At 44.4% G+C, this 12,506-nt stretch overlaps 1 protein-coding gene across 1 annotated transcript in view; it reads left to right on the top strand.

Moving 5' to 3' along the window:
• The window catches only part of ATG14 (autophagy related 14), a 30,359-nt gene that overhangs the window by 1,067 nt on the left and 16,786 nt on the right, over nucleotides 1–12,506 (top strand). Inside the window, exon 2 of the mRNA XM_014517427.2 lies at nucleotides 4–36. Coding sequence (XP_014372913.1) covers nucleotides 4–36 — 33 coding nt within the window. The remainder of the gene's footprint in view (nucleotides 1–3; nucleotides 37–12,506) is intronic.

The following is a 12,506-nucleotide window of genomic DNA, read 5'->3' on the forward strand; positions in this document are numbered from 1 at the left end:
ACCCCTCTTCTTCTTCGCCGGCCGCGACTCCGAGAGGTACCGGGGGCGGCTCCCCCCCGCCCGCGCGCGGGGGGGTGGGGAGGCCTGGCGCGGGCCTTGGGGTGCCACCTTCCTACCCTGACGGTGAGACCTGCGTCGGGGGTCGTCGAGAAGCGGGGCCGGAGCAGATTGACCCCTGGAGGCAGGGTCCACCCCATCCCCAGCGACCTCTGCGATCCCTCGTGTATGGCGCTCTGCCCTGACACCGCAGGGGAACCGCAAGAGCCCACGTCCTGTTTATAGATTCATAGATGTGAGGGTCTGAAGGGAGCTCAGTAGGCCATTGAGTCCGACCCCCTGCCCTGCGCAGGAAAGAGCGCTGGGGTCAGACGACCCCAGCCAGGTGCTTGGCCAGTCTCCTCTTGAAGACCCCCAGGGCAGGGCAGGGGGGAGCACCACCTCCCTTGGGAGCCCGTTCCAGATTGTAGCAGCCTTTACTGCGAAGAAGTTCTTTCTAACGACCAACCTAAATCTGCTCTCCGTCAATTTGTGGCCATTGTTTCTAGTTACTCCAAGGGGTCCTTGGTAAACAGAGCATCTCCTGTTCCCTGCTGCCCTCCCCTGATGAATGTGTAGGCAGGCACAAGATCCCCTCTCAGCCTTCTCTTGCGCAGGCTGAAGAGATCCAGGTTCCTCGGTCTCTCTTCATAGGGCCTTGCCTGCAGGCCGCTGACCATGCGAGTGGCCTCCTCTGAACCCTCTCAAGATTCTCCACATACCTCCTGAAGCGCGGCACCCAAAACTGGACGCAGCACTCCGACGGCAGCCTGACCACTGCTGCATAGAGGGCAAGCATCACCTCCCTGGACCTGTTTGTCAGGCATCTGCTAATGCGTGATAAAATGCAGTTAGCCTTGTTGATCACTTTGTCACATTGACTCATGTTCATCTTGGAGTCGGCTATGACTCCAAGATCCCTTTCTGCTGCTGTGCTGCTGAGAAGGTCGTCTCCCAGCCTGTGAGCGTGTTGGTGGTTCTTTTTCCCCAGGTGCAGCACTTTGCACTTGTCTTTATTGAACTGCATCCTGTTTCATTCTGCCCAGATCCACCTGGATCCATTCCCTACCCTCTGGTGTGTTAACTTTGCCCCATAATTTGGTATTATCTGCGAACAAGGTGCTTTCCACACAGGGTGCTTCTTGGGCAGGGTGCTTTTATAAAATGTTCATAGATTTCACAGACGTTAGGGCTGGAAGGGACCTCATGTGATTGTCAGCGTACAGTCAAGAGATCTGGGTAGAGGACCACAGCCCCCGCTACAGAGGAAGGCAAAGCCCCCAGAGTCCATCCCTGTTTGACCTCAGGGTAAAGTTCACTCCCAAGCCCAAATATGGCAGTCAGCCTGACCCTGAGTGAAGACGCTGTAGACAGGAGCCTCTGGTTGTGCTTCTAGCAGGAGGGTTGGCATGCTGCAGTCTTAGCTGTAGCCAATATCCAGTGCCTCTAGGGAGGCTTAAAAACACACATGAAGTGAGAGAGAAGATCGCTACATAAGGTTTATATTGAGAGGGAACCTAGGAACTGCAACAGTCTGGCTCAGACTTTAGGTCCGTCTTGCCCCGTCTCCCAGGTCTCACAGTGGCAGTGAGTAGAGGCTGAAAGGAAGAGTGAACTGGGTCTGGCCAGGGCTTGCTTGCTTGTTTGTTTGTTTGTTTTGTTTTTTCTCCCTTGTCACTCTCCCCAGCATTTCGGGTCTAGGAAGCTCTGGCTCAGAATTGGTGCCCCTCACAGTCAGGCTCCATAGGGACAGATGCCCCTTTCCTCCAGGAATGGCTCAGTCCATTTTGGAATCCGGCTTCTACAACGTTGTGAGAACATAAGAACTGCCACTGATGGGGTCAGACTGGAGGTCCATGTTGCTCATTATCTTCTGTCACACAGGGGCAAGTGGAGGCTGAGAGAGGGAGTGACCTGGGTCTGAGCAGAGTTTCCCATCTTCCCCCCCCACCCCCCCTTTCCCCTCTCACTAGCAGCTTCCAGCATTTCAGGTGTAGGAAGCTCTGATTTAGGCCGTGCCCCTCACTCCCAGGCTCCATAGCAATGGATGCCCCTTTCTTCCAAGAATGGGTCCAATCTATTTTTGAAGCTTTTCAGGTTCAGTTTGGGTGAATCCAAGCTCACTTCATCAGCTGCTGCAAAAGGACAGGGTAGAGCAGAGAGTAAAGTGGAGTGAGCCATTACAATACAACAGGTGGGGCAAGGTGGGAGAGAGAACAAGCAGAGAACCCCTAGGGACAAAGTGGGTCACCAAAGCTTACCCAGATCATGGGATAAGAATCTGTCGTCCCTGTTTAAACCACACTTAACACAGTCCAGTTTGCGGTCAGTGTTAGGAGGGGTCATTGGGAGTTGTTCTGTGTTTGTGCACCAAGGGAATCCTCCCCCTGCTTGATGTACCCCAGTGTGGTGTAAGGTGGCTGGAGCCAGGGTAGGAAGCTCACAGAGCTCTGAATGGTCTTGCAAGGGCTGGACCAGAATGCCCTCTGCAATCCCCTGCACTGTGACTGTCTATCACTGTGAGTGATAACTGTGTACAAGGGCATCCGATATCACATATTGTAACATAGGGCTCCATAACTCAGTGTGTGGCATTTAAGAAAACTCTGGGCAACATGGGCGGGGGGTGGGAAATATAATAGTGTGTTTTAAAATATACGTAAGTATATTCTGCATTAAACCAGTGTTTTCTAAAAGTATCAAAAACATCTCACTTTTGTGGGAAAACCATAGACTTTACTTCTATCCACGTGCATTTTTTGCACTTTTTAGCATTGTTAAAGTTCTTTGCCCTGTTTCAGTTAATCGCACACATTCAGACCTCAGCATTTCTTTACTGAGTGTCTGGAAGGTTGTTAGATAAATATTAAGACTTCAAACAGTATTCTGGTTATATTATGGAGGTGCAGGTCAATTCACTTCATAGGCAGTTTTCAACCACTAAGCTGGTGTCTCAAATAAAGGCGACTTGCTGTGGTTTCTTAAAAGCAGTTAGCACAGCACTTTGTCTCATAGTCACAATTTTTGGCTTATGCCCTTACCATACTTATGGTTCTTCATTAACAGCTGTGGACTGTCTCCTTTTTTTTTTTTTTTTTTAAACTATTTTGGAAAGGTGGCAAACAGTGTTTGCTTATATGGGTCATTGCATTTGGGTGGAGAATATAAAGTACTTTTAGGTGTAAGAATAGACAAAGAAATGACCATCTCTTTCCCAGTCAACTGAGTCTTAAGAACAGACGCATACAGCTACTAGCCAGCTTCCTGAAAATATTTTTCTGACTTTGTTACAGGAAACTTTCTGTAGATATCTGCTCAGTAAACTGTATGTTTTGCATGCTGTATGCTGTACCTTATCTAGAGCTAAATTGAGCCTATCTTCAATAATATTCAGGTTCAGAAAGTCCACTCACACACTGATTTGCAAACTGGTCTGCATATATGCAGCCTGAAGCATATATTCCACTGAATGGGACTCAGTGGAGTCCCAGTGAAGTCACTGGGCTTTGCTATGGCCAAAAAAGGTCAGCCAGTAGGCTCATAGAATTGGGGCCTTACTCTGCAACTTGGCATTGTCTGTCACAGACCCACAAAGCTATGTATTAGTCTTCCTAAAATGGATCAGAAACCCATTTGTTTAAGGCTGTTTGAAGTTACCCAGAGCTTCTGTAAATTAGCTGCTTGGGGTTTGTTCTTTTGCTTGTTTTTGTTTTTTGCCTTTACCCTTTCCATAGCTGTAAGAGTTTGGCCAAATAAATAAAAGCTTATAATGAAAACTCAGTTGTAGTCTTTACTGTGGAGTGACTGCTCTCACTCCCTAATAACCAGTGATACAAAGTTGGGAGTAATTGCCAGTCAGGAGGTTGTTTGGTTTCTTGTACAGGAAGAATTAGAAAACTGTGTGGAATGGAGCAATGGAAATGGAATGATTTTAAATGGTATGAAGTCATATGTGATCACCAAGAACTTTTGATGTAAGTGGAGATTGGAGGGTGTGGAAAATCTGGGTAATATAGGCTGATCATAGGATGATTTTGAGCTTCCAGTGTGATACAGCAGTGATAAAGGCTAATGCAATTCTAGATTGTATTAGGGTATTTTTTAGAGAGACAGGGAAGTGTTATTCACATTGTAAAAAGCATTAGCAAGGCCTGTTCTGAATGTTGTACACTTGTACACAAAATTAAATTTAAATTGGAACAAGAACAGAGAAGAGCGACTTTGGGTGGTTAGGGGAAAGGATAACCCATCTCATGAGAGGAAATTAAATGAACATGTTTTTAGCTTGGCAAAACAAAGGCTGAAAGAGGATATTATTTTTTTTATAAATATTTTCACACGGTGAATATTAGGGAGAGGAGGACGATATAAGCTAAATAACCATATTGCTACACGATCTAATAGATACAGACCAGTAAAAACAAATTAAGATTAGAAATTAGAAGGTTTCCAACTATTAGACAAGTGGACTTTTGCAATATTCTTCTGAAAAAACAGTGGGACAGGGTATCTAAATTGCTGTCATAAAGAACTGGACAAATTTATGGAAGAATACAGTGTTTCTGAAATACTGATTGAAGCATGTGATATGGATTTGAGCATTCAGTATTTATGATGACTGTGAAAGGAAATTATATCTCTATGCAGGATGTATCTGGCAGTTGCATGCTTCATGGCTTCTGCTGAGTACCTCTAAGGAACAGTAAGACTTTTTCCTCCCTCCGCACTCCCATGAATGTGTTATTTTGATTTTAGGAGGGGTTTCTACCTGCTTCTGAGGCATTGGACACAACTAGAGATACGACTTTGCCTGGAACATGCTAGTATTCTTAATAAAACTTAGTAGCCTCTCTCAGGAATCTGAATAGTAGATCTTGAGCTCGTACATTTAGGATTGGACCATGTGGCAGATTTGGAGTTGGGAGTGAACCATTTGTTTGCTTTCCTCTGTAGTACAGGATGTGTTCTTCTTCCTATGAGTATTTCAGCATATTTTCAACTAACAAGTCCCCAGGCCTTGTTAGTTGGGGACAAGTGGCAAGGCATTAGCAATGCCCTTGTCTGCAGCATAGTTTTTCCTAAAATGCTTTGTAGCTGTGGACTGAAGGTGGGGACTGGAGTAGACATTATTATGGACCTTGTCAGACAAATAGTTCCCTGCAGATACAGGGGACTGAACTTAGTGACTCAGGACATCTTGTGTAGTGCTGTGTTCATAACCAAGGCTCAAGACACTTATCTGACACCTTGTTTCATAGTAGTTTCATAGTAGCTAGGATCAGGAGGGACCTGAACAGATCATCTAGCCTGACCCTCTGCCACAGGCAGGAATGAATGCTGGGTTCACAAGACCCCAGACAGGTGATCATCCAACCTCCTCCTGAATTTGCCTGAGGTAGGGGCGAGGACCTCTTCCCTGGGAAGTTGGTTCCAGATTTTGGCCACCCTAACTGTAAAATATTGCTTTCTGATCTCTAACCCAAAGCTATTCTCCATCAGCTTGTTACCATTGTTCCTTGCCACCCCAGGTAGTGCTGGGGAGAAAAGGGCTCTACCTATTTGCTGTTGATCTCCCCTGATGAGTTTGTAGGCAGCCACCAAGTCCCCCTTCAGCCTCCTCTTGCTGAAGCTGAACAGGCTCAGGTTCCTCAGTCTCTCCTCGTAGGGCCTGTCCTGCTGCCCTCTCACGCAGTGGGTGGCCCTCCTCTGAGCCCTCTCCAGGCTGGCCACATCCCTTTTGAAGTGCGGCGCCCAGTACTGTTGTTGTTAGGCGTCATTGGGAATGGGAGCCCTAGCAGAGGTGCTAAGATGGCAACCTTATTCTGAAAAGCCCTTTCTGCCCCTGATGTGATGGCTACTCAGATTTCTGTCTTGGTTTACTGTGTGGTATTTGGGGGGGGTCCATCCACATTTAGGTAGAAAGTCCTTTTATGTTTGAGCTGCATCCCTCTACCTGGTGGTTTTATTCCTTCTCTTGGATCCTTCTAGTTGCTTGTCAGAGGAGAAGGCTGCCCTTCTTCCAGCATCCGTTATGGGGGATCTTGCTACTTTCTGAGCACCCTCAGTTCTTGTTTCTCCAGATGCTCCTACTTCTCCTAAATAGCAGCACAACTTGAGTGTCACCGCTGCTGCCTACAGGGTTCTGAATAGCACCAGGTCTTTCAGAGAAGTCTTCTGAACTCAGAGTACAGTTCTTGTGCAGAAACGGAGCAACTCCACAGTGGCCTCAGATTCATAAGGTAAATTGCATTGATGGAGTTTAATTTCTCTGCAGCAGGAGACTGAATGGTAGGAGCAAAACCTTGTAATTTGTGGGTTTTGTGTAACTGACCCTTATTTTTGGATTAACGGGACCACCCCCTCCCACCCCCCCGTCATGTCAAAATTGCCTTTTCTTACCTGAAAAGTGTATCTAGTGTTGCTAAAAGTAGTACCTTCAGTGAGTAATTGCAGGGTGGGAAAGCATTATTCTTTATTGGCTCATGCCTTTGAGAGCATTTGAGGGTTACACAGAAATAGTGTGAGGAGAGAAACATTCCATAAAATGTGATCATGCAAATTGGCAGGTTTAGGAGCAACTGCAGTCAGTGATAACACGTTTAATTTGTATTTGAATTTGTGCTTTGAAATCTACCCATTTCCGGTCATCATTACATTTGTTAATTCTCTTTCTCATTTGTGTTGGGGTAGTGTCTGGATTAGAGTTGCTTGAGTGGTCTGTTCAGTGATGAAAAGGTGCAGATAAAAGCAGCCCTAGCCATGATCCCATCAGTCATATATGTGACATGGATGTGCAATTTACGATATGTAGAATCATGCAGTGAGAGAGGAGAGACGTTCCCAGTCTTACATTTAACATAGTTTGACATTTTTGCTCATTCTTGTGAACTGGAATAGGTCTGAGCTTGCTGTTTATTAAACACATTGGTCACTTTTGTTTTGCTAATGTTGAGAGACGATGCAATAAATTATCACTCATTCCAGGCAGTGAAGTTCCTATCAATACCTTAAGTGCACAAGAACTACATTAATAAGTAATTAATCATTTTCATGTTCCAGCACTGATCTTTGTATCACTTTTACACTGCTTTGTGCCAGAGCATTTTACGTGCTCCCATAAGCAAAGCGGTGGGGCAAAGAACCTGAATAGTTTTAAGACTGAATTGAATGAGTTTATGGAAGGGCTAGTAAGACAAGAGAGAGTTAAGACTTCACATATTGCATATGTTTAATGTTGGCCCAGATAATTGCAGTCTCCAGGTTGGGTTACAAGGTAAGTATCTTGTACTGTGAGAAAGGGAATCCCATGCTTTTCAGGGCTTTTGCTGGTTGCTAGTACAAGCCATAAAGAAATTATTTGCCCTTTGTGAATGTGACTGGCTCCTGATTTTTTCACCTTCTCTGAAGCATTGGGACATTGACCACAGCTAAGACCAGTAGGCTTTAACTGGGATACAGTGATTCTCCTTGCTGATACCTATAAAAAACTCAGAGGTTCTTGGCTAGAGAGTTTGGCTCTTCCACTCTGGGTCATATTGATTACAAAATTTAGACTCAGAAAGGAACTTTCCCTTTTGTCAGATTGGCAAGAGCTATAAGATTTTTGCCTTCCCCTGGAGTATGGGGCATGGTCCTTTCCCCTAGGATCTTCTGAACATATATTAATCCAATAGTTCCTGTTACTGCAGCACCAGGGTTCTGGCAGCGCCCATGTTTACTGTGCTTTTATCTGTGGGTTTTCTTGGTGTTTTGGTTATGGGTACTGTGCCTTATAGTTAATGTGCGAGAAGTTTTAAAGTGCCGAGTTGGGGGGAGGGGGGATTTCTTGGGTAAATGGATGCAGATGCCAAGAGCTGGGATTGGTGGCCCAGAAGGCCCCTCCCAGTCCCATGTTCACATACTAAGTAATCTTAAACTATAGTAGCATTGAAGTTGCTCATATTTCTAACAAAAACTGTATGTAATGGTAACTTAAAATGAAAGAAAATTTGTTTTTAGCAATTAGTGTGTTTGTGTGAAAGAGAGATACCGAAGCTCTAACTGTTGACGTACAATTATAATTATGTATGATGTGTCCGGAAGTCCTCCAGTAATGTGAACACTGACATTCTTTTTTCCATTCTTCACGTATTATGTTCTGGCATGTTTACAATCCATGCCAACATCCTTCTGGCATTTGAGTATGGAGATTTAGTCCACCAATCATGTAACTTTGCAGTGTGCATTTTATAAAAGCATGCTGTGTTGCTTTGCCTTACATCCAACGTTTGAATGACTGTGTTTGCACAATAACCCTGCTATCTATAAACCGTAACTTATACCAAGAATACATGCCTAGTCAAGCAATGAGCGTTTTGGTATTAGAAAGAATAAAGCACATGCCCTATTTTTCCATTCTTATCTTGCTGTCAATATTCTTAATACCGTTGTTGTGTTCAGAATACAATTCTGTTAATCGTTTGTCAGTGCAGCCAACTTACAGTTGCTTTGGAAACTAAAATAATAATTGATTTCTAGCATGCAGAATCATCAATTTGACATCCTAAACCACTTGCCAACTTATCAAAAAAACATATCATTACCTCCCCTGGAGTCTGAGGATAAGGGGGGGGGGGGGGTGTGTGTGTGTGTGTGTGTGTGTGAGAATTCTCCAGTGACACAAATTATGAACATATTCACTTAATATTTGCTAGTTTTCATTTCTGTACGGTACAAGTTTCTAATGTGTGTGACTTTTTTGCCTGAGACAAACGGGATTTTTCCTTTTCTCATGTTAAGCATGTACTATTACACGTACTTTTTCTTCTGATTTCTTCGTAACAAGAATAGCTAGGGTAGAGATACAGAAGTGTTGCACACAAGTTAGGAGTGCAATTAGGGAACTCATGAATGATTATTAAGTTTTTAAAAATTGAGTATGTTTAGATAGCTAATAATAAACTAATAATACTATCATAAGTGATATAAACCTGCAGTTGCTTTGGTTTATTCGTGTGGATAGTACTACCAATTTCAGTGGGACTGTTCATAAAATATTAAAAAGAAGTTAAGTGCATACATCATGGATCTTTTGGCAGAATTGGCTTAACATGTCTGAGTGCCAAAGAGAATTGGTGCTCCATGTAGCAGGCTCTGTACAAACGCATACAGTCCTGAAGATCAGCAATATGTAGGATGTATCCCTAGCATTGCCATCACCATCAGCGCCTGCAAAAGAGAAAAAAAGGTGGGGCTTTATTGCTTTCTAGTAGTGAAGCTAGTGAAATAATTGATGAACATATAGTTAGCCATACTGACTTAATGGTATTTGATGTTAGTGAAAGATTTCCTTGCATACGTGTTGAATATATAATTTTGGATACTGAATTTTACATCTTCTCACTTCCATGTAGTGGGAATGCCTAACTGTTGATTCAAGGTACTATTTTTGTTTAGTTTCTTTTTTCCCTTAACTAAAAGGCCCTGGATATATGTAACCAATTTCCCTGTATACATCATGTCTAAATGTAGTAACTTATCAAGAGTTGAGTTTGTTTTGAGAAACCGTCTATGGTTAAGTTTAAAGGAGCTGTTTAATACCATGGAGGGGACTGTGTGTGGGGTTGGGGTCTGCAATTTTTGCAGCCTTACACATCACTCTTTCTTCCTCCTGTATGAATATAGGTTAGTTCTGAATCCTTAAGTTTGTCTCATTTCTCTCTGAAGTTGTGTCCATGAGTAAAGCAACTGATTTTTGTCTTTTGTTTGTCTGTTTTTCCATGTCACTTGTAATCTAGTTTTTAAAAAAATTAAAACAATTGTCATGATTCCTCCGTACAAGACTGCTGAGTAGTGTGTCCCTGGGCAAAGCTGTATTTAGTTTTAACCAAAGGCTAGAGATACAGTAGGCATGTATAATTCTCTGGGATCAGCAGCAGTCCCATGCAGTGTACTTGGTGTTATTTTCCATGATAATTGGTAAAGTGGGAGCATTCAGAAAAGAGAAACGTGCTGCCGTGAACAGCTGGAATGCCAGTTGCACTGCATTTCTCGGGCTTGGGAATCTCGGTTGGCTTCCTTGAAGAATAACAAATATTGATGTTTGACTAAATAGTCAGCAGCCAAAAGAGAGATCTGCCTTCATAAGGTTAAATACTTAGGCATCCAAAACTGAATGAACCACACCCAAAGCTAGTCATAGTACAATGTATTCTGTGAACTCTCAAAGCTCAGGATTTCAGATAAATCCCTCCCCTGTTCCATTATGTCAGATCAGCTTCACACAATTGAGCAAATAAGCATTCAGACTTCAGAGTTTCGTAGATGTTAGGGTCGGAAGGGACCCATTAGATCATGGAGTCCGACCTCCTGCCCTGGGCAGGAAAGTGTGCTGGGGTCTGATGACCCCAGCCAGGTGTCTGTCCAGTTTCCTCTTAAATACCTCCAAAGAAGGGGACAGCACCACCTCCCTTGGAAGCATATTCCATATTTTGGCAACCCTCACTGTAAAGAATTTTTTTCTGATGTCCAGTCTGAATTTGCTCTTTCAGTTTGTAGCCATTATTTCTAGTTACCGTGACGGGCACCTTGGTAAACATTGTATCCCCTATTTCTTGCTGACCCACCCAGTGAGTTTGTAGGCAGCCACTAGATCACCTCTCAGCCTCCTCTTGCGGCTACTTGTCAAGGGTAGACTTGCCAATGATCTTTGCTTCTTGTAATGCCTGGCCTATGTTGATTTATTGATTGGATTTGATTTCTTTGCTGCCCTCCCCCAAAATGCTTAGGGCAGCTTGCATTAAAAGGCCACTAAAGCAATAGCAAGCTGTGGTGGGACAGCACTGTGAATTTTAGATGGAGCTTCCCACTTAGAAGTCTAGCTGCAATACTGGAAAGAACAGAGCAATGTAGTAACTTTTCTTGCATTACTAAAAAGTTACTAAGGAAACCAGAGCTTTTAATGTTGTGACCATCATTGGTCCATAGAAAGTCAGGTTGAACATGTGATCTGGGCTTCCTCTCTGATTCCAGATGCTGGTGTTCAAGTTCTCCCCTTTAAAGAAAGCAAGAAGTTCTCTCAAGGCATCTGGATGTTGGCAGGTGGTATCTTAGTTGCTGCTTATTGGGAGCAGCGCTGTGTAAGGAGGGGGAGCAGAAGAAAATAGAAGCATCCTTTGGTCTGGACTCATGAGTAAGATGAATGTGTCGGCCACCAGCAGGAGAGGACTGTCAAAGGAAGAAGGGAATGAGGCACCCAGGTCCTGTGCTAGGAGAGGAAGATGAGGCAGGCATCCTGTCCACAGCAGAAAGCAACCAAATGACAGAGAAGCATGTGTCCAGGAGAGGACGAGGTAGAAAAGAGGCTCGGGCAGGTGAGAAACATGCTTTAGAGGCAGCTGAACTCCCTCAGGACTTTATGAACACCAGCTTCCCATATATGTGTTGCTGAAGTTGCCAGTGGGATGAATGCATGGAAGGGAAGGTGTCTATAAATATAATTTTGAAGATGGGGATTTTCAAACCTTTTCCTGAACTAAATGACATGGAGTATGGAATGGAAAATGCAGAGTGTCTCTTAGGATGAAGAACTGAACTCTTACACTTTCCAGCTAAAAAAATTCAGTGATCTGTTGATCTTTCCCTCAGTTGAGCTCTTCGAGTGGCAGAACAGCGTCCAACTGAGGTTTGGGGTAAGAGGGATATGAGGGCCCAGCAGACATCAGGGAAAAGGTGCAGTACCCATAGTTTGCCAGAACACTGCAAAGATTAACCTTTTTTCTTCATTTAACTCACTACCTTTTAGTTGTCTCTGTGTTCTGACAATTGTTGGCACTATTACACAGTCAGATGGGTTGTCAATTGGCTGGAGGACCGCACCCAGAGAGTGGTGGTGGATGGGTCATTTCCCACCTGGAGGGATGTGGGCAATGGGCTCCCCCAGGGCTCGGTCCTCGGGCCCGCACTGTTCAACATCTTCATCAGCAACTTGGACGAGGGGGTGAGAAGCACCTCATTCAAATTCGCAGATGACACTAAGATGTGGGGAGAAGTGGGTACGCTAGAAGGGAGGGACAGGCTGCAAAATGACTGAGAATTACTTGGAAGACAGTCGTCATATGATTTCAGCCCTTAAGTACATGATTGTGTCTCTATTCAGCTTCACCTGTCAGGTGTAGAAAAACACACTCAGAGTGTAGTCTATGAACAACCTAGGTAGGCAAACAATAGTTTCATAGTTGGTAGGGTTGGAAGGGACCTGAGCAGATCATCAAGTCCCCAGATTACAGGGGTGGGTGGATGAGAATAAGATGAGACTCAATACAAGTCAGTCGCATCATATGCACATTTAACTTGCACGAATTCAACTATACGCGGGATGGGAGGGGGGGCAGGGCTTGAGTTTGCACGTGGCGCTGCCGCTTACCTGGAGGCCCATTATGGCAGTGACAGCCACTGCCTCCAAAACCTCCCGCTGTCGCCATGGAGCCGGT

Source organism: Alligator sinensis, unplaced genomic scaffold, assembly GCF_000455745.1.
Source record: "Alligator sinensis unplaced genomic scaffold, ASM45574v1 scaffold13_1, whole genome shotgun sequence".
Lineage (NCBI taxonomy): Eukaryota > Metazoa > Chordata > Crocodylia > Alligatoridae > Alligator > Alligator sinensis.